Source organism: Apis florea, unplaced genomic scaffold (assembly GCF_048593485.1).
Source record: "Apis florea isolate Af1SG1 unplaced genomic scaffold, ASM4859348v1 contig_3571_pilon, whole genome shotgun sequence".
Taxonomy (NCBI): domain Eukaryota; kingdom Metazoa; phylum Arthropoda; class Insecta; order Hymenoptera; family Apidae; genus Apis; species Apis florea.
Window position 1 is genome coordinate 447,283 of NW_028256783.1, and position 24,726 is coordinate 472,008.

General features: G+C 19.9%; 2 protein-coding genes and 1 long non-coding RNA gene across 13 annotated transcripts in view; 2 read left to right on the forward strand and 1 right to left on the reverse strand.

The window, feature by feature from the left end:
* LOC147656623 (uncharacterized) overlaps positions 1–10,492 on the reverse strand; it is a 29,740-nt gene extending 19,248 nt beyond the window's left edge. The window contains exon 1 of the long non-coding RNA XR_015294091.1: positions 10,318–10,492. This is a non-coding gene — a long non-coding RNA (uncharacterized LOC147656623). The remainder of the gene's footprint in view (positions 1–10,317) is intronic.
* Positions 1–17,050, forward strand: part of LOC100864121 (adherens junction formation factor afadin) — a 46,606-nt gene extending 29,556 nt beyond the window's left edge. For all 5 annotated transcript variants that reach the window (XM_086914021.1, XM_086914023.1, XM_086914022.1 and 2 more), the window contains 4 exons: positions 95–911; positions 992–1,254; positions 13,756–13,871; positions 15,019–17,050. In XM_086914021.1, the coding sequence (XP_086770147.1) occupies positions 95–911; positions 992–1,254; positions 13,756–13,871; positions 15,019–15,328 (1,506 nt within the window). In that variant the 3' untranslated portion in view covers positions 15,329–17,050. The remainder of the gene's footprint in view (positions 1–94; positions 912–991; positions 1,255–13,755; positions 13,872–15,018) is intronic.
* A 1,678-nt stretch (positions 17,051–18,728) lies between these two features.
* Positions 18,729–24,726, forward strand: part of LOC100863333 (uncharacterized) — a 43,234-nt gene continuing 37,236 nt past the window's right edge. The window contains exons 1-4 of one of the 7 annotated variants that reach the window (XM_086914033.1): positions 18,743–18,869; positions 18,948–19,224; positions 23,658–23,843; positions 24,199–24,329. In XM_086914033.1, coding sequence (XP_086770159.1) covers positions 23,715–23,843; positions 24,199–24,329 — 260 coding nt within the window. In that variant the 5' untranslated portion in view covers positions 18,743–18,869; positions 18,948–19,224; positions 23,658–23,714. Of the gene's footprint in view, positions 19,225–22,484; positions 22,631–22,716; positions 23,027–23,204; positions 23,455–23,657; positions 23,844–24,198; positions 24,330–24,726 lie in introns of those variants that run through there. The other 6 variants (XM_086914038.1, XM_012486147.3, XM_086914037.1 and 3 more) reach the window with 6 other exon arrangements.

A 24,726-nucleotide genomic window follows, 5' to 3' on the forward strand; every position in this document is an offset into this window, starting at 1 on the left:
TATAATTGTTGTTTGTATTGTTTTCATTATTTTTTTTCTTCTTTTTCATCTTTATTTTTTTATCATCATCATTATTATTATTATCATCATTTAGGAACAGGCACGTAGAAGAGAAGCTGCAAGACAATGGCGAGATCAACAAATAGCGGAATTGAGTGCATTATCTCATAGAACATCGCAGCAAGAGGAACAATTGCGAGCTCTTCAATTGGAAAGAGATTTTCAAAAAAGAGCCGAAGAAATAGCCAATCAACAAGATGATGATGAAGAAAGTAATGATTTAGATACGGAAAATATAAGAGTTCAGCAATCTTTGTTTCAAACAACAATGATGCAAGATCGAAATAATTCATTAGAACAACATCATTCCAATTTATCGAGGACTAATGTAACAAACCAATCCTCTAAAGGAAGTCATTTTTCTCGATCTCTCGGTGGATCTCCAATGCATTCCATGAATGTTGTAACTACACACGGAAATAATACTCTTCAACAATGTTCACAAAATATTACAACTACTTGTTTGCAGCAACAACAGCAACAACAGCAACAACAAGATTCTGGTTCGCTTTTATCTTCAGATTTTCAGCATCAACATACTAATCAAATGCAAAACAACATGGGACAAATTTCAATGCCATCTTTAATTCATTTGACTTCTTCTCAAAAATCTCTTGGTTTGTCTCAATCCAATGAAGAAAAAGAAATGCACCGTAGACATGAGGAGATTAAACGAAAACAAATAGATTTTGATGATACTCAATTGAAAAAAGAGGAAGAAACTAATAAACAAATGTATCAACAGCAATATCATTCTCAACAATCGCAATCCCATCTTAAAACTCAACAATTATTGCATTCTAATATGTTGCGATTGGATAGTTTAATTATTAATGGATCAAACGCGTCTCGTAAGTATTTTTTTTTACTAATAAATCTATTAAATCAATTTAAAAAAAATAATGATATTTTGTGTATATTTTTTTTTTAGCTACACAAAATGGTGTCAATGATGCGCCTCTGCCTCCAGAACGAGGTTCTAGTTTTGCGGTTATGTCGCAGCAAAGTACGCTCAGATCAAATAATGCAAACATATCAAATATAATATTAGCATCTCAACCGCAAGCAACATCCGTTAAAAGAGTCTCATTTCATGATTCAAATGCGAATGTAGAATCTATACGAAATATCTCATCTGGAAATTTGAGCACGAATCAAACTATGACTATGGATGCCATTACAGAAGATCCAAATGTAAGATAGATAATACTTATATATTTATATTGTTTTTGAAATAATATATAGATTCACATATTTTTAATTACATAAAAAAATATGTTACACAAATATATTGTAAAAAAAACTTGGTTAATTGAACTTGGTTAACTTTCAAATTGAATTTATAACTTTATAATACATTATTAATATATAAAATATATATTATTAATATATTAATATATATAATATTATTATATATATTATTAATATATATAATATTAAGATTAAAATATAAAAAGGAAGTCACATAAAGTTAAAACTACTGCAGATATTACGATTTTTTTTTAAATTAAATGTTTTAAGGAATCAATTATTTAGATTAGATATAGATAAGAAATTTTTTAGAGATGCTCATTGGAATTAAAGCTCATTCTTTTTAAATAAAATTGACATATTGGTCACTTAATATTTACGTAGCTATTATGAAATTTAATAATATTTATTTAAGGCATTTCTTTTTTATTGTACATAATTAAAAATTATAGCTAAAAAAAAATATGATTCAATATAGAAAAAGAATTAAAAATATTAAAAAAAAACATATTATAGTTGAATAATATGAAAGTTATTTGATTACATATTAAAAATATTGCCCATTTATTTTTAAACATATATTAATGTTATTATCAAGATTTGTCAATTTTGCTAGAAGAATATGGAATATAGCAAAGAAGAATATAAAGATGAAAGTATATACTACTGCAAGTTTGAATGATATTGATATATGTTTGATATAATATTGCAATAATATATTTTTATAAGATATTAGTTGTATGAATAACCATAAATATTAAACAAACATTTAATGAAATCATTACAAATCTCATAATTATTATTTAAAATAGAAAAAAAATGTTTCTAATAAGTTATTTGATTTGACAATAGAAATAAATATCAAAAAGTTAATAAATTATTTCATTTAAAAAAAATGAAGAGAGATCTTTAGATTCTAAGAAGCATCTTTTAAAAAATATTTTACTATTAATTAAAATAATGCCTTTGAATTATTTAATAAAATAATATATGTGATACTTTTAAAAAAATACTTTATTAACATTTTATGTAATTTGCAACATATTATTAATAATGCATGAAATCAATTTAACAAATTTTTAATGTTAATTTCATCGTATAGATGAAAAATTTATTGACATTTTGATATAATTTTAAATCTTTTGTCTTGGAATATAGTTACTTTTGAATGAACTCTATATTGGAATGTTTTATTCTATATATAATTAATACATGATATAATAATATTGTCCGTGTAGAGATTGTAGAGATGCAGTATATGATTTTCTATTCTATATAATTTTTGTTGTTATATTGTTATATTTAATTAATCAATAACATATATTTTAATATGCAATTAGCTATTATGCTTATTATAGAAATAATTTTATAGATTATTTTGCATATAATTTATTGATGTTTATTAGTTTTATTTTTCCTTATTATCCATAAAGTTTTAGATATATTTTGAAATATTAAATTTCCTCTTTATTATGTATAGTTTAGTTTATTTTATAAATATCTTCAATATTTATAATGGTTCATTTAATAATTTTAAATGTACATTAAATATAGAATTATATAGATATTGATTTGGAATTATTTTATTGAAATTTTAAATATTTTTATATATCATATTATTCCATCTATGAATTTGTTATTCATATTTTTTATTATTTATTTATTATTTATTACTTTGAGTTTATTTTCCTTTCGATTTTTAATATTTTAATTTTTTTATTTCAAAATCCAATAGATATTTTATTAATACTATTATTTTTAATTAATTATTTTATTTGTGTGAGTGTTAAGTTTCAAAGTTTAATATAAATTAGATGATTTATGATATATCATATTTTTTTTCTATTTTGTATATATAATAATATATATAAAAACTATATTTTTTTTTATTAAGAAATTTTTAAACTGAGTTTAAGCATATGCAAAATCAATGAATCACTTTGGAAGTCTTTTTATAGTTAAATTTTGTTGATATTTGAATCCATATTTTTTGTTTTAAGTTACATGATTGTTCTCTATTTCTTCATTATAGGATATAATTATAATTTGATTGAAGAATTTTATAATCATATTTGAAACTTTCTATATTTATAATAATAATATTTTTATTATTTGTTTTAATTAGTTATATGAAATAGAATCAAAAACTTTTTTGTAGTTATATTTATATTTTTGTTGTAATTGTTATAAATTTTTTGTAGAGTTATATATATAATAATATAGACATTTCTTTTATTATTTTATTTATTTCATATATTGTTCTTTATATTCTTAACTCTTTTTTTTTTATAATTTTTTTATTCCTCTGTCATTATCTTATGTGTTATATATATATATATATATATATATATGTGCCATTGATAATTAATAAGATTATATTTTTATATATTATATATTTTTATATATTATTTATAGACAAGTGATAGGACAATGATTTGAAGGTATTTTAGGTATTTTGATTTTTTGGTTTCATATGTTATATTTTTCTTTATCATATTACTATTTTTCTGATAATGAGATCATTTATTATTTATTTGAATAATTATATTTTATATTATTTTATATTGTTAATGTTTAGTCTTTAATTTATATATTCATGACATTATTTTTTTAAATTCTGTTTATTATAAAATTATAATATTTTGCACACTGTTTTTTTTTCCATCATTGTATATAGCTAGTTTATTCCATTTTATGTTATTTTAGGAAATCACAATTTTATTCTCATATATCGATTATTTTCTCTGTTACATAATATTTTTATAGAATTTTTTTTCATTGTTTCAGAATATATCATTTTCTTTTCTTCTTTCTTTTGCTTCCTTATATCATTTCATTTTTATATTGTAGATAGTTGATTTCTATTTTGAATTGTATAGAATGTAATAGAATTTTCAGTGTATGTTTTTATATAACAATATTATATGTATTTTTATTTTCCTTTTCAATCAATCAGATTATTTTCATTGTGTACTATGTTTTCTTATATTTTTTATCTATTTATCTATTTGCCATTTTAGAATTCTGAATTTATTGTTTTTCATTTCATAAAATTTTGTTTATATTGCATATAACTCTTCTATAGTATGGATGTGATTGCTTGTTATGAAATTATTAATATATTTTATTTTTGTGTGCACATTATTAAGTTGAGAAATTTTAATTTTTCTTTTAGATTTATTTTTTTTTTGTTCTACATTTCAGTGATTTACTTTATTAATTTATTTTCTATTGTTTTATAGATTTATATTTTTATTTGCTTGTGATACCAATGATAAAGATATTTAATTTTTTGGCATTGATCTAAATAGTATGATTAAAAGAATTAACAAATAATGTTGAAATTGAGTTATCAAACATGTGTGATATAATAGTGTATATTGATGATGATATTTGAGTTGTATTTTTTTTATATTTAATATTGTACTTGTTTGTATGTATAATATTCTTGCTATTTTTTTTTTTTTTTGATGTTTTAAATTTGATATGAAGAAAGTTTATTATTTACTATTATAATTCTTTGATCTATTATTTTTTATTCTGTAATATATATCACATGAATATTTTTTTTAAGAAAAACATATATTTGTAATTGATATTTTGTTTTATTTATTTTCGATTTATTTGTTATAAAGTAGTAATCTATGATGTATTGATTCATTTTTTATATCATGCATTTGTTTTATTGCAAGAAAAATTTATATTTATAATATAATATATATATATTTTTATTAGTTGATTATATAGTTAATGATATATAATTTTTATTATATAGTGCCTATATACATTTGTATACTAAATGTAATTTGTTTCAGTAATAATATTTTTAATCTTATTAATTTGCAACCTCTTGTTATATTATTTTTTTTATGATAATATTTTCTGCACAAATTTTTTTTTTTATTATATATAATATATATATAAAATATTTTCTACATAAATTTTTCTTTTTTTTATTATATATATATATATATAATATGAGATATGATCAAACAGTTTGAAAACTGTTATCATAAATTGTTTATTTCAAGATGTAAAATTTACATTAATTCTCCTTGAAAATAGACTTCTTTTATAATTGCATATTATTGGAATTCTTTTTTAAAAACACTTATTAATTATTTGAATCGATATTTTATATGTAATTTTGCAATGTTTTTTTTAATTTAATGATTATTTGAAATATATCACATTTTGAAATATTTCATTTTAATGTTTGAAAAAAATAAAAAAAAAAGTCAACTGGTAATAAATCTAAAGAATAAACAATTGCACAAATAACAAATTTTATATTAAGAATTTTTAAATTAACAATACACATACATTATCGTGATACAACAATTACGTGAAAAAACGAAAGAAAATAATAAAATAAAAGTTTTAAAAATTATTTTAAAATCGGCTTATAAAAATATGTTTGCAAATTAGACAAAACGCTACTGATAATATTATATTTGTAGAAGCAGTTTTATTTTAAATTTCATCATAAATTATATTATGTCTTGAAATAAATTTTTGAAAAGTTTCTGAATTTTTTGATTCATATTTTATATATAACATACATATAATGTTATTATGTTATGTATTATACATATATTTTTCTAAATTTTTTTTTGTTTAACTATTATATTATTTTGTTGCGAATCTTTTTTTTCTGAAACAATTGTCTCATTTTTTATTTGTAGAAAATTAAAAGATTTATATCAAGAACGATATAAACTTATTAATTTTCCTTTTTTTTTCTAGAAGAACAACAAAAATTTTTAAATTTTTAATTCCAAAATTTTTCTTGTAAATTTTCTTAATAAATTAAATTTTTTCTTACCAAAATATTAATTTACGTTATTATATAAATGCTATATAATTATTATTTATAATTATTGTATTATTGCAAAAAAGCTATTCCTAATCAAATCATAAAATTGTGGTAGATTTTATGATTGAAAGTAAAAAATTTTATTATGAATCATTTAATTGCATATCGTTTGAATAATATTGTAATATTTATTATATAATAACTTTATTATTCATATATCTTTCTTTTATTCTGCGTATATATTTTTAAATATATTTTCTTGATTATTTTTGAATTTGAATGATGTCTATTATTTATTTATTTTAGTTATTTTATTTAGTATTCTTTTCTTTAGTCTGTTTTATTTAGTCTAAAAGTTTCTGGAATTTTTTATTTGTTTGTCGTGAAATGCCTGTATATTTGTTAGTTTTTTTTCTTCCTTTTTTCAATTTATTGTTGCATATGGGTAACGAAAGTATTTCATCGCTTACTTTTACAATTTTTGATGAATAAAATATACATGTTAAAGAAACTTGTTTAAGGTAATAAGAAATGTATAATAGGAGGGAAATCTCAAGATTATATCAGTAAAATTTGAAAATGATTTACCAATTTGTGCAATAGTTATAATAAATTTATTATAAACATGCACTGTTAGTAAGTTATAAAAGTATTCGAATGTTGATACGTTCTTGATATTTTTTAAACATTTTAGCCAGAAATATAAATACTGATATTAAGTGAGATTATTTTTATGTTCAATTAATGTCAAACCTTCATTCCATTAACAACAACATAAGAAAAATTCTCCTTCGGTTACATAAGGATGGGAAATCATATAGTAAGATAGTAAAAATTGTAAGCAGAAGTAAATCTACGGTACATTATATCATAAAAAAAATCAAAAACTAAAGAAACAATTGTGAATAAAGTTCATTCAGATCGATCAAGAAAATTAACTGAAAGAGAAGAAAAAGTTATTATTCGCAAAATAAAAAAATCCTATTATATCTGCACCTACACTTTCAAGTATGATATCGGAAATGTTTAACAAAGATATTCATCCTGAATTATGTCGACAAGTTTTACGAAATAATAATTTTCATGGTAAAATACTAAGAAAAAAACCGTACATTAATAAGCAAAATCAAAAGAAGAAATTGACTTTTGTAAAAATATTTATAACAAAAGATAATGCTTTTTGGGAAAAATTATATTTTCTAATGAATCTAATAATATTTAATTATCTTTAATATTTTTAATTCAGATGGGCAAAATTATGTATGGAAAAGACCAAATACATCCAAAATATATGCCCATATTAGTGATACAAGGAATTTAATATGTATAATAGTAATTATAGAATTTATTGACGAAATACTTGATAAATATAAATCTCTAGATATTATAAAGAACAATCTTAAAAATAGTGCTACTTTAATAGTACTACTATAAATTGGGATTGTTGGAAGATTTCTACTATCTTTCAATAGGACAACGATCCTAAATATACAGTAGGGATCGTGAAAAAATGGATTATATACAATATAATATAATATGTTAAATATAATAATATGTTAAATATTTTACAGAGTCCAGATATAAATTCCATTGAAAATTTATCGCCTGAAATAGGTAAAAAATTAAATAAATTTCAAATATTTTCAAAGCAGATATTTAAAGAAAAAATTATAGAAATATGGAATTCTATCGATTGTAATTTTACAAAATCACTGGTTCACAGTATGGAACGTCGACAGAGACAAATTATTACCACCAAAAGTGGTCCAACAAAATTATATTAATGTTAAATATTGCATATATGAAGCATTCGAATACTTTTGTAACCTACTAACAGTGCGCGTATAATATTATAACGTTATAATATTACAATAAATATTATAATTACACAAATTGATAAATCATTTTCAAATTTTGCTGATATAATCTTAAGATTTCCCTCTCATTCTCTTAAACAAGTTAACATATATATTTCGTTCATCAAAAATTGTAAATATAAGTATTCGAATATTTTCGTTATCTACTGTAGATGGAATTTACGAACATTAAAATTGCAAAAAAAACTATGTTCTCTTTGATTTTAATGATTTTTAAATATATTATAAATATTCTGAACTTTTTCTTAAGCCTAATCATAATTTTTGAGATATTCACAAAAAAAGATTATTACATAAAATTTCACGTATATATTTAATTTGAAAATTAGCATTTATTAACTAATTATAAACACATTATGATTATAGATATATAGCGGCTGATATCCAAAAATATATAATAAGCTAATATCAAATTTAAAAGTTATCTATCTAGAGACATTTTGAACATTCCAATCTTCGAATCTGTAATGAAATAATAGATATTATTTATTAAAGATTAATATCGCTATTATTATTTCGGTTCGATTTCGGTCGCTTCAAGATTATTATTTTATATTTTATATTCATAATCCGTGAATCCGAAATTCTACATAAATAAATATATAAGTTCTATATAAATATATACTGTATAACCAATAATAATATTCACACATGAATTTTGCGTAATATTCAAAGTTGGCATAGCGAGTCAAGATATTTCAAGCTTATCACAATTCATTTAATATGATATATATTTGAGAAAATAACTTTTTGATCTATTTATTCATTATACGTATTCATTATTATTATTCATTATATTTGTTGTCGCAATGTTATATTAACAATTACAATAACAATACAATAATTTAATAATAATTTATATTAACAAAAAATAGATGGCGGACGAATGCTTACGGATATATTATAAATATACATATGTATGATAAAATTCTATGTAATAATAATAATTTTTTTTTTGTAAATATCTTGAAAATTAAAATCAATCGTTGATTATATATATATATGATGATGAAATTCTACAATAGTATAGAATATAATATATATATATATATATATATATATATATATATAGAACGTAATATATTATAGAATAAAAAATTGTTATAGAAAAAAATCTCGTTTTATAACATATTTAAAAATCATCAAAAAAGTTTTTTTGTTGCAACTTCATATTTGCGATATTACATGTTTTCAATATTATTGTTTTTTTATATATGTTTATGGATGTATTAACGTTGAAAACTTTTATGTTTTTTTTTTAATTATTCTGTTAAATAATTATTCTGTTAAATATTTTTGCATAATTTTATTGCTAATAATGTGTATTTTTATATTTTTTTTTTATTATATAGTATTTGATAGTAATTTATTTTTTCGAAGAATTCACGGAATGTTTAAATTCTTTATGAATAGATATTAAATGCAATGATTTTCGCATATTCAAGCTTCAATATGAATTGAGATTTCAAGACAATGTATGAAGAATTAGATTTTGATCAATTCCATCTTTTATATTAATATTAGTTATTTACTAATATGATTATAATGATGGAAGATAAATGGCAATTTTATACTAATATAGTATATGTTATCATAAATGTATAGATGAATGTATAATAATAACAATTCTTTTTTGCAAATATTTTAAAAACTAAGACTGATCGTTATATTATTATATGTGTAGAAAAAATTTATTTAAAATATTGATTTCTTACAATATGTTTCAAAATCATCAAAATTGGAAAAGAAATAGTTTCTTTAGAACTTTATTAATTATTAATTCTTTTTTGTTATAGATTTTTAAAATTTAATTCAAAATTGAAATTTATAATGTGCATCAAATGTATAATACGTGTACATAATATAATAAATATATATAACAAGTGTATGATAAACTATCGTTTTCAAAATTATAAATGTCGAAATTGAAATGAATTTTTAATAAAAAATAAATTATTAAAATAAATGAAATAAAAAACCAATCATTTAAAAAACAAAATTTTGAGAAATGACTCTTATAGTATTTTTATTATTTTTAAATGAAATAAATATTATTACATTTATCATGCATATTGAATTTATTTCGTAAATTGAAACGAAAATTTTTATTTTCTGAATTTTTTCTATTTCTATTTATTCTATTCAAAATCTACTATAAATAAATCTTTACTATTTATATTTTTTTTATTCTTTTAAATTTAGTTCATTATAAATAGTTTATCAATGTTATCCATAATATCGGCCGTCACATGATAAGTTTAAAAACGGTATTTCTTTTCATTTCATTCCCTTCGTCTTCGCTATTATACTTACAATTCTATTTTTTCGCTTTATTTTCACTTGAATTATCTCACTATTACTCTTTTTATTATATAATTTGATGTTATATAATATAATGTTAAATAATAAAATTAAAAAAGAAGAAATTGAAAACGAAACTTGATACGCTCAATGTCTATGAACTACTGAGCATTCGCTTAATATAAGAAACGAAGAAAAAACAATGTTTTGAAAGACCAATCTTATATTGCCCCTATCTTATCAAAATAAAGACTTTCCGTTCAACATGCTTCTCAACAATTAGCAAAATAATTCCTACTTATACAGGATATTAATATATTCATGAAAATTATTGAAAAATCGATTCTAGAAATCAAAATGAATACAAAAATTAATATAAAAATTGATTGAAGGTTATTTGTTAAGTTATAAGCAATTTAAGTTTGTGTTAAATCAAACGAAATAAGAACAAAATGCAACAGAGTAGAGAATAATGGAAATAGAACGGTTTTATTCTTTTTTCATCTCGCATCTAATTTCAATTGTTTAAACTTAATATTTAATAAATAAGATTTGACATTGATATTTTTTTATACATCACTTTTACTATACAACTTTTGTTTTGGCTTTTAGAATAAATTTTTCAAAAATATAAATTATGGATATATTAAAACTTTAATTATTATTCAAATAATCCTATTATTATTGTTCTAGCTCATGAATCTAGAATTATAATTTATAAGAAATATTTTCAATTTATATAAAATGATAAATTATTTCGATCATTTAATTTGAGAAATTTATTATACATTTTACTTAGACATTCTGTAAATACATGTTTTCAAAATAATAGTCATATATTTATGTAGTATTTATATAATAATTAAATTAAGTAATTTATACAAACGACATTTACAAGATAAAAATTGATTGTTGATTTCTTTACAACTTTCTCTACTCTTTTTTATTCAGTAATATTATGTAGAGTAAAGTATGTAGAGTTTTCAGCATATTGAATGTTCCTCATTATTCTACAATAATAAGAACAATATTCACTTTCAATTAAATTTATATGGATGTTACATTAAATAAAGAAAATTTTAGATTTTTTAGATTTAGATTTTTATATATAAAAATTTAAAATATTATTAAAAATATTAGTTTAAATATAATATTATCAATTAAATCTATAACACAATTAGAATATAAAATAAATCGATTAATTACGCTGCAAGATCTATTAATTATCAATTGCAATATCAATTTATTTATTATGAGACTTAATAAAATCTATTATTTTGAAAATTGTTGTTTTGTAATAGGATTATATAAAATATATATATATTTTTCGAGCAGAAAAATAGAAATACTATAGTTTATTATAAGATTTATGGTTTTTGTTTTTTTTATTCTACGAGAATAAGAAGAGCATCAAGTTCCATTAAAAAAATCGATGATCTTGAAATCTCTTTAAAAAACTCTTTAAAAAAATTATTTTATTATTATGTATATTTCTTTAAATAATATAATTTTGTCCTAAGAATTCTTTTCATAAAACAGAGATCCTCCTTTACAAAATAAGAGGACCATTTTTATTTTTTTTTAAACAAAATATCATATTAATTAGTATTTATTTAATTTATTTATTTATTTCATATTAATTTTTAAAAAATAGCTCTTATAAAGTTGAATAACGTTTGTTTGAAACATTTTTCATTATTCTGCATAATTAAAAAATTATGACGAAAGAAAAAAATTTTAAATCCAAAACGTAAGATATTAGAAAATAATTAAAATAGAACTATTCTAACGTAAAATTTTAAGTGTGCAAAATAGTAAACTTTTTAGTGTATATATATTAAAATATATATATATATATATGTGTGTGTATGTGTGTATTTATATTGTACTAACAATAAAAAAAAAAACGAAAACAAATATCAAATAATAGTAAATTCATAACTCAATGTTGTTTAATGTACAGAATAATATAAAAAATATAACTAAATATTTAGAAGTGAAGATTCACCATTTTGAACATATAATATGAATTTCAGAATAAATTTATTTTAGTTTAAATTTTTAATATTTTAAAATAGCATAATCCAGTTTAAAATCCAATTTAAAATCTAATTTTAAATTTTTTTTATCGCTCGTGTAACCTTAACCTAAAGAATAATAATTTCAAGATACAATTATTTTTTCTTATTTTGCAATAATGAAATATTTCATAATGAATTGAATTTATCGGAAAAAATATTTTTACGAAATTTAATTGGTATAAAGAAGAACATCATATCGTGCAAATTATATTTTTATATGTCAAGTAGTGAAAAAGATTTCAAAGTCAAATTCATTTTTATAATAAATGAAATTATATATTTTTTTCGTAACACGATAAAATTTTATAACAATAAAAGATCTTACATGATCTTATTAAATTTATTATCGTATTATAAAAAAAAAAATACGATTTCATTTAGAAACAAAAATTATTTAATTTTGATTTTGAAATCTTTCCCATCATTTCATATATAAAAAGATAATTTTGCATCATATATAATACATAATATATAATACATATAAAATTATAATACATAACTTTTAAAAAATATATTTTTGATAGATTCAATTTCTTACAAGATATTTCAACATTATATTATTAATATTCATATTGATATTTCAATATTGAAATACAATACAATAAAGAAAAAAATCATTTTTTATGCATATTTTTATATATTATAAATAAAATCATAACAAAAATTGTATTATTTTGTTAAAATAGAGAAGTTTTAAGAATTCAATATCCCTTGTCAAGTGTAGATAATTTAAAGAATTTATTTTCATTCATTTATTTTCATTCATGTAGCATTTTTCAAATTTATTTTGTATAATAATATTTGATATTAATAATATTTAAATAATAATAAAATTTAATAAAAATAAAATATGATTTTGTATTGCGAAGAAAAACTCTTTATTTAACAAAAAGAAACGAATTAAAAATTATTTAACAAATATCATCAAGAATCTTAAAAAAACAAAATAGTTTTATTAGATAAAAAAATTATTTTTAAGATGTTTGACTGTAAATATTTTTTTTCATTTAAATTTTATTATATTTATATTATTAATTATATTTATATATTATTTTATTTATATTCTCAATTTTTAAATTAATGGATATTTAAAAAGTAAATTATTACATTTAAGGATTTATTTATTAAAACATTAAAAAATTAATTTATTAATATTAATTAATTTATATATTCAATAAATATCAATATAACAAAAAAAATTTGTTCTTTTTAATAAAAATATCATTGAATCTTACAATATTTATTATATACTATTACAATTCAATGATCATTACTTTTCATTTCTATTACAATTTTTTTTTTTTTTTTACAAACTTATGCTATGTATATAATTGAAAATAAAAATTATGTAAAATACATTTCTTTTTAGAATTTCATAAATGATGCAGAAATTTTATTGGCATCTCCAAAAACACCCGAAGGATCTGGTGGAACTTCGATTACTGGTAGCACACCTGGAGTTATAGGTGCTCAAGAAGTGTACAAGTAATATTATATTTTATTATTTGTTATTTTAATATTTTTTTATCCGGAAAGTTATTATAATTCCTTAGGAAATACAACTTTTTTACTTTTATAAATTCTTATAAGAAACCATTTCCAAGTGTAAATTGCCGATTTTAATGAAATTTATGTATGTTCTCGAAAAAATATTTTAGATGCAATTTATTTTACATGTTAATATAATATATATAATATTGACATGTATAATATTCATGTCAAAGAATTCAAAAGCAGCCTTTATTTAGAAATATTTATAATATAAAAAAATATAATATAGTACAAAAAAATTTTTAATGAGTTTCATAAAAATGATTTAAATATAAATAATAATTATATATTTGTTTTCAAATAGTGAATTTGGTTATATAAAAAACCTTCTAGAAATCTATTTGTTTAAAAAAATAAAGATTTTATATTTAATTATTTTTATTACACAATATTGTTATATTTTCATAAAAATTTACGAATATAAATAATTATATGAATATAAATAATAATTACAACTTTATTATGAAAATAAATAATTATATAAAATACGAATAAATTAATTAATTAATTATTTTGATTTTTGATATTATAACAAAATATATATATTTTTTATTTTATATGAGATAGGACTTATATAAAATATAAAAATTATATAATTTAAAAAATCAAAATTATAATATTATAGTATTGTAGTATGCTTACAATTTTTATTTTATATTTCTAGTTTGTATAATTATTATTTTAAATATAAAAATATCAAATACATATAACTGCTTGTGCAACTTTAAAAAAAGATTTATGACAATTTATATAGCGATAAGTTCTTGCTACAGAATAAGTTCTCAAATTAAAGTATAAGACAGAATCATCATATTAATTTATAAAAGATTAAATTTTTTATAAATTAAAATATAGATATTGTTAATTTTTATACAAATTTTAGATCAAATCTTTGATATTTTATCTTTTCCATAATGTAACATTTCAATTTCTGAATCTGAATTTCAAGTGATAAAAAATAAGAAAATATACTTATGATTTAAAAAATGCAATTCCTTAATTTTCTTTAAGTTGTATTTTCTGAAATATTAATATAATAATCATAAATGAATAATTTTTTATTCAATTATTTTCTTTTTAGAGATCCCAGACAAAAAAGACTCGCGGAAAAACAAAAACAGCAGCAAAGTTCTCAAGTTGGGCAAGTACCTGAAAAGCTCAGTTTTAAAGAAAAAATGAAAATGTTTGCAATGGAAACCGGTGAAGATGGAACTCCACGGGATAAAGTAAAAATTTCACGTGCACAGCGTGAAATAGATAATATTGGAAATCCCGCATTGAATAGCAACTATTACAATAACAGTAATAATAGCATTAGCACCAGTAATAATAACCAAAATAATAACAACAACGGCAATAATATCAACAACAATAGCAATCGACATCAATAGAAATTAAGACTGAAAATTGAGATTTATTTTTTTTAAAATCATATATGGATCAGATAAAATTGCGATGCATCTGATACCAAACTGTTATTATACCATACAGAGTAGAATGTATATGTTATATTGATAATGATACTAACTATTTCATTATGAATATGAACGTATATGCGAACGTATATGCATTCTAGTAATTTGCCCAATTTTGACCAAAATATTATAAAAATGAGTATAAATAAATAGAAAAATTAAAAATATTAGAGTAGAGAATAAATGCGTTCATATGACGGAATCAGTTTTCATATTTTTAGCATTTAATAACACAATGAAATTAAATGCATTTGATTGGACCAATTTACGATTTTTGATAATTCTGCTATAAATAAGGCTTATAATAAAATATATTATATAAGTCAATAAGAAATAAATACATTTAAAGTGACTAATTATTTCTTACTTATAACAAAAAATTAAATGAATTTAAATGATTTAAATGAAATATTTAATTGCAAAAATTATATTAGATAAATGCAATTAATTTTTTTATATCTCATATTATTTCTGATTTCTAATTTTTTGATCAATAGATTTTTTTAACCATTTTTTTTTTAATGTAACGCGTTGAGAAGGTGAATTTAATATTTTATAATGAATTAACTTGTAATTGATCTATTTAAATAAAATATTTAATATAAATTGCATCACATACTTTATACGCTTTTATTCATTATATGTGTTAAATATATCTATTGTTAATTTTTATAGATTTGTTTAATTATTATTACAATGAATTTGGAATAGCTATCAATATTCCATTCGAATATGCCATTATTTTCATAAACGGTATAACCATTAAATTAAATGGCATAAAGTATATGAAATTTTTATGAATTATGAATTATTATATAGAAATTTCATCCGTTCAACCTAAAATCTGATATTATAAATGAAATATATATACGAAAATGTTTTGTTGATTACTCTTTAACTTCGAGAAAAACTGTCTAACAATAATTTTAAAATCGATGAATCAGTCGAAATAGATCTGTTAACTGGTCCGCATATTCGTTATTGAATTTTTTCTTATGGAAAATAATAAAAGATATTGTGATATAATATAATCGCAAAAAATACATCAGTATATTTGGAGAACATATAAAGTAAATTATATCGAAAATCAACAACAGTTCGAAATAAGTAAAGTGAATGTATAAAAGTTAATGTAATAAACTAAATATGTACTACAAAATAAATAAAATAATAAATTAAGTATTTTATCTCAGTTTGAGATTCAAGATCAACTAAAATTTTATACAAAATTTATTATAGATTGTTGAATTTGCCTTCTTTCAGCATATAGTATTAAAAAAAAGATTTATTGATCACGAAAATCTTAAAAATATAAGATATAAAAAAATTTAATTGTATTCATCTCTTTCATACATCTTGCAATATACTTATATGTTTTATACTATATTTACTTATTTCATTTTTGATACATGTAAGAGATAACGAGTTATTTTATATGTTAGTTATTGACTTATCCTGTATATTGGATTTCAGAATTATTACATCGATTTATGAAGAGAAAATATCATAAAGATTATATATCATGAATTGTACATAGATAGAATTAGTTAAGTTTTTAGAATTATTTGTTACTTATAATGTTGTTTCGTATTTATATTTGATGTAACGAGTGTCGAATAGAGTATTTTGATTTATGTATATGCATTTTTTCGTATTATAGCCAAAAAATACGATAGCTTTAATGCAATCGTTGATAAAATATACGAATTAAAATATAAACATACATGAATTTAATCAAATATGACAAACATACACAAATTTTATCAAATTTGAAATAAAACAGTAATTATGCAAATAAAAAATTGGATTAATAGACATATTTGATTAAAGGAAATTTATCATGATTATATGCATTTCATATTTATGACTATTATAATTCTTTTATCTTCTCAATTTATAACATAAATATAATAGTCATGATAATCATGATAGTATAATACATTTTATTTTAACATATATAAAAGTAATAAAAAAAATCCTTTAACTATTATGTTTCTTAAAATTAATTTTTTAATTTAAATTCCTTTTTCGTTTTTGCCATTGTTGTTATATATTCTAAAAAAAGTATTAAAAAATTATTAAAATTAGATTGATAGAAAATAGATAAAATAACAAAGAAGAATTTGTAGTAAATAAAATATCTTTTTTGTTATATATCGAATATAAAATACATACACAAATATATATATATATATATATATATATATATATATATATATATATACATATACATACATACATACATACATATATTTGCACTATATTTTTTCTAACAAAATAATGATTTAAAATGAATATTCTATAACTGTATATGTTATTACAAAGCATTATCACAGTTAACAGTTTGTAAACAGTAACAATTATATCTATAAATCACCTATTTTTTAATTATTGTAAAAAATATATAATGCAATTGAAAAATAAAAATTATTTGCCATCTATAGTGATTAAAAGAAATTATATTTTAGACAAAATTAAATTTTTTTTAATAATACCTAATTTCATAAAAATAATAAGTCAATTTTTAAATAAAAAATAACATGTAATTAAAAAAAATAATTATGGAAATAAAACTCTTTCTTTAAAAAATCTCATTTGCATATGAAAATATTCTTTTATTACATGAAATGGATATTTCAAAAGATATCAAAATAAAAGTATTTCGAATGTAGCCATAAATAAATGAAAAAATAATAAATAGATCAAAAATAGATTTAATTAAGAATTAATTAATAAATAATGATTAAAAATTAGGAAAATTAATTTGTAATTGTGATTTGTAATTTATAATTCATCTAGTTTTGAGACATTTGTTTGTTCAGAAGATTTAATTATTATTATTATAACATATATTTAAACGAAAGTTATAGATAAATATATAATATTAAAATTATTTTTCTTACAAATGTAATATATTCAACTTAATATCATTTCAAATTCATTAAATAAATAAATAGATCAAACATATACATATATAAATAAAGAATTGTCATCATATACCGATATATATTATATTAATAATTTTATATTTTTAAAAAAATAATCAGAATTCAATATATTTTATATCGTATCCATAAATTGAAAGAAAATAATCTATAATTATTTTCAATAAAATTTAATGATGAAACTCTTAAATCAAAAGTAAAGAATTTTATGATGAAATTTTATTAAATCAGTTTATTTTATATTAAAATAAAATATTTTTAGATTTTTAGACATACTATGATGATCAACCAATCAAAAATGTTTTAAGTGTATTGACTTCTTGTTGACTAGAGAATTGTACGATAGAGAGCGCATGCTACGTACATATATTACAATTTAGCTGATATTGACTAAAAATTTGCCGAGAGAGGCGGCATAGTCGCAGTCAGGTGCAAGGAAACATTTTCTCTTCAATTCATAGAATACCGTCATGTCTACTTCAAATTGAATTCAGAGTCGATTTGATTGGATTGTGAGTGATTTTTTGTTACTCGATTACGTGATACTCATAATAGTGAATTATTTAAAACAATAATAAAAATTTACTTAGTCTCAAGTGGTTTTTTACATCGATACAAAAATACTTGAAAATACTGCAGAACTGTTCAATAATGAACAAACTTTGAACAAAATATTGGCTGATTTATTAGCAGTGTATATAGGAATTGATTACAAAATCAAAGAAAGAATTATTAAATATAACAAACAAAAATTTGAAACGATATTGAAACGTTGATTGAATGTGGCAACGCAATTTGCAATTTTGCGAACTAACCAATTAACACGGATTAAGCACATGTATATTAATCATTGATACAAATTAATAGGTAAATTTTTCTCTTATTTTTTCATTTTAATTTTACGTAAATATATGTTATAATTAGAATTAGATACATATATATAATATATATATATATAATGTATATAAGTAAAATGAAATTGATTTAATTAATCTAAAAAATATTGAATAAACTGGTTATATGAGATATATAGTTCAGAACATTTAAAATGAAAGTGTTCATTTATAAATATTTCGTTATTCGTTTAATGAAACGAGTAATAGAAACATTAATTTTATAATATCTTAAATAGAATATATGTAAATTATCGATCGTTAACGTCGTAGATGTAGAATCATTGACGTCGTTTGTGCCTGTATTGTGTGCGTGCGCATATTATATGTGTACAAGTAATTGATCGTATAAGAATCATGTAAAATTGATTGGAATCAATGTTTATTTGATATTCAAGTTGAATTCATATAATTTTTGTTATTCACAAAATATTCTTGCTAATTCAAAGTAGAAGAATTGTATAAAGTATATAATTTATATTATAATAATTTATCAAAATTTTGAAATGATGTGCTAATTCTTTTTCTTTATATAAAATTATATATTTTTTATATTTAATCTTTTTTCCATTAAAATAATAAACAATCTATAAATCTATAAAATAATTAATATACAATTAGATTAACGAAAATTAAATAACGAAGCGTGATAATTATGAATGATTAATTAAAATATTTTCAAAAATATCATAAAATTTAATTTAATTGATATTTTTAAAAGAAAAATGAATATTTAGAAGAAATTGAAAAATTAGATTAAATAATACGTGCATTTACATGTTATATATATATATATATTATATATATATATATATATATATATACACACAGACACACAATATATATCTCTTAATATCTTTAGTACACTCATAACGATAACGAGTTTTTCTGTTTTAACATTATTATTATCTTTAAAATTAAAGTTTCCCAAGAGAAAAGTTAAGAAATATTTTTTGATATAAGTATGATATTTAATATACTTATAATGAAAAAAAATGTTTTCTCTCTCTCTCTCTCTCTCTCTCTCTCTCTCTCTCTCTCTCTCTCTCTCTCTCTTCTAATTATTTCAAATTAAAATTATAAAAATTTATAACATAAATATAATATATAATATAATATAATATATATTATAAATAAAAATTTAATATGTTGTATTTAAAAGTAATATAACTTTGATAAAAATAGAACACAAGAGAAAATAAGAGAGAATAGAATAAAAAATATCCAATAAAATAGGACAATTAATATCTATCTAAAGAAAAAATAAATGATGTTATAAAGATATTTTATTACAAAAAATTTATAAGTTAAATTATTTACAGAAAATTTACAAATTAAAATATGTAGCGAATAGAATGTAGAAAATATATAAATTAAATATAATGTTATCAATGATAATGTTTTGCGTTATTAAAATAGAAATGTATTTTAAGGAAAACTGAGAGTTTTCGAGATTCTATTGATGCATTGGCAAATTGCCAAATATCTAAGTACATATCTACATCAGCTAAACTTGTCGTTGTATGCGTATTTATAAATATATTTCATAAAATTGCCGAATCAACGAAAAATATTATTGATTTGTCAAATATTGAAATTTGATGTGTCGCGCATGAATATGTAATTTTTGAAAATAAAATTTGTGTGATGAGCACTAATATATATTAATATTAATATAATATATATTGATATTTAATTGTATAGAATAAAGATATTTTTATGTTTTTTCAATTTTTTTTATTTTTTAAATTTTAAATTTATAATTTTTTTGCAATTTCATATAATGAATTTATTATATTCATATATTCTTCAAAATCAAGATATCTGAAAATTTGAAAAATTTTTTAAAAATTTAGAAATGCTTTAATAAATAAATTAGAAAAGTATATAATGCTATAAAGTGAGATATATGTATTGTAAAATTTTACTAAACTAATTCTAACTTTATTATGTCTAAAATTAAAAAGAGATATAAATATGTTTAATGTATTTAAATGAAGTTTGATGAAATAAAAAAATTTATAATAGATAAATGCGCGATAGATATTCGATACATATAGAAAATGCGAAATATAAAAATTTTACATAAATTTTAAAAAACAGATAAAAAAATATAATTATATTGAAATTTAGTTGAAACATAAATGTAGAATATTCAGATTCAGGCAATACACTAGAAAAAGCAGAAGGAGAAAAAGATAAAAGAAAAGAAAAAAATAGGAGAATAAAACAATAGTAATTGTGGTATTAAATTAAAAGTGGTAAAAGTTAAGCGGATTAAGAAGATGAGAGGAAAAGAGAAGAGAGTAAAAAACAAAAGAGAAGTGACGAAGACAGAAAAAAAGAAGATAGAAGTCGAACAAAACTGAAATAAAACTTATATATAACGAATAGAATATGTAATAGTAACATGAATCGAAAAAAAATAATTTACTTACAAGTCAAGAATATTTATATGTAATACAATATGATTACAATACAATACAAATGGAGATAAATTTTAAGATCCAACAATGATATGTAAAAAATTCTTACTGAGGAAATCATTTTATCCATATCTCAACATGATAATAAAGGCGATATATGGCACCAATTTAAACGATATTGACAATAATATAACAAAATAATAATGAGATGTCACAAAAGTGAAGAAAATAAAATATTGAAAAAAAAGAAGAAAAAAAAGATGAAATATAATTATGAAAAAAACGATAGTAAAACAAAAATTTTTCGATAACTATTATAACAATAAGAATTTAGTCCATACTCTTTAAAATTTTAAATATAATTGGGCTTATAAATAATTATTTGCAAATAATAAAAAAAGAATATATTTGCAAACTGTTTGAAAAAAATATAAATGTTGTTATAAGGAAACTTAATCAAGGGTAAGCGTGTTCAACTAATTGCAAGTTATACTTTATAATTGCTATTAAATGTGAAAAACATAGAATTTTAAAAATAATTTTAAGAAGTATTTGTTTGTGTCGCATGAACATTTAATAATTTAATGATTTTTATTTTAATTCATTTTTACATATATTTGAAATTATCAAAAATCTTAATATATCGAAAACATATTTTTTATTTTTTTATTTTTTTTAATTTTAATGGAAAAAAAATTGAAATTTTTTTCTTTCATTGAAAGTTTTTCAGTAACTAACATGTTACTACTTGTGCGTGTATATATATATGTAATATATTTATCTTTTTATCTTTTAAAATGTAGATTTTTCTATTTCAATAAATCTTGTGTTACATATAGTATTTAATCATGATTACTACAATTTATTAAAAACTAATCATTGTGTAACTATATGAAAGCTATACATGAATAAGAATTACTAGTTGAAGATTATATCAAGAATATTAGTGAAAGAGTAGGTGAATTTTCGCCTATTATGTTATGAAGATTTCTATTTAAAAAGATATTTATTAATAAATGAACACGTTTTTTTCCCTTTAGGTAAAATTTATCGTGATAACTATAAGCATTATAATACTGATAATTATTAGACAATAGTATAAAGAATGATATTTCTTGTTCTCAACCGATCAATTCGGTATAATATGTACAATAACAAGGTCTAGTTTTATATTACCTTTGATAGAAGAATATGTATATAAGAATCTACGTCTTCGAACTCGACCGCAGAGGTGACCTCTGATCAATGATATCAACAATTTACCATATCGGATTCGCGACACATCAAATTTCAACTTGAATATTGTGTATGGTGTGCGCACGTGCGCATATGAGAGGGAGAGAGAGAAACGTAAGTAGTGCTTAAAGCATTCTATACCATATACATATATCTATGTATGTATAGAAGAGGAGCAACGCAAAAGATCAAAACATACGTATTCAGTTTTATTCTATACTTGAATCTAAATCTTCTTGTAAATTTGTTAGTATTTTTTAAATAAGTTATATAAAAAAAAATATTAGTCAAATTTCAAATAAATTCTCTTTTCTGTTTAATTTGGATATTTGAACAATCTACGTAGCACCTGTTTCTTTTACTTTTTGAATGCGGCAATTTCCCTCTTCACGGTCATAGTTTATCTTTTGCAATAGATGATTAAATAGACTTTACGCGCATACAATTTACGTAATGAATCAATGGGGCAGGAGTGTGCGCCCAAGTACATTCAGTTTTCGTATTTCTTAGACGACGTATGTAACTTTACGGATCTCAATTTGGTATAAAATTACGATCATATAATTCAATCAAACTTTTATCATTTCTATTTTTTTCTATTTTACATTACTTCTTTTACAAAGATTATTATTTTTATTTTTATTTTTATTTTATTTTATTTATTTTTTTTTTTTCTAATAAACTTTATCATTTCTATTTTCTTTTTTTCTAGACATAATATTATAAATTTTTTTATTTTATTTAGTGTTTTAGTGAAAGTGAAATTTCTACGAGTTAATTCGAAATTAGTAGAAATTTTTAAATGAAAAATATGAATGAAGCCAAATTTTGGAATCTTCCTCCAAAACAAGCTCTGTACGATCCACTTCTTGAAAAAGATGCTTGCGGTGTCGGATTTATTGTTGCCATAGATGGAAAAAAATCACACAAGGTAAGGTAGTGAATTTATAAATTTTTATTATATTTGATTTAATATAATTAGAGTTTTATTTCTTGTTTATTTTAAATAAATAAGAAAGAAAATTGAAAGAAATGGAACAACGAATTGATTTTTGTTGAAAAGATTGTTTTATTTCTATTATTTAAATAAACATTTTTTTAATAGTGTTTAACTTAACTTTATTTAACTTAATTTAATAGATATGAATTTGTAATAAATAGAAACGAATTTGATCTTTCATTCGTATTCACACGAATTCGTATCTAGTGTAATTATTGCATATAAAATCATGGTTTCTATTTATCGTTTGCTCGAAATATGCATGCTTCTCATTTTCTTATCGTAGATTGTTCGCGATGCGGAGGTTCTTTCAGCGCGCATGAACCATCGGGGTGCCTGTGCTTGTGATAACGACACTGGTGATGGAGCCGGTGTTCTATGTGCAATTCCACATGAGTATTACGCCGATGAATTGCGGTAAGAGATAACCACGATTCATGGACTTTCTATTGCTTTATCATTCTGTGATGTATTAATAGAATATACTTGTTCAATAATGTGTGCTCGCAATTTCATAATTTATGCATGTCGATGATGAAATTGTAACTTATCTCGCTTTATGTTTATATTTTTTTATATAAATATTGCAAATTTATTTTTTTATTAATTTATCTTTATTATTTTATTAATATTAATATTATTATATATATTTATTTATTATTTTTATTGTTATTAACAAATAATATCACGAATTATATATTTATATATATAATCATATATATAAGATGATATTGTAAAATATAACTATTTCAAATAATTCATAAGTTATATAAAAAAATTTTTCATATAAAAGTTTCATGGTGCAAAAGACATA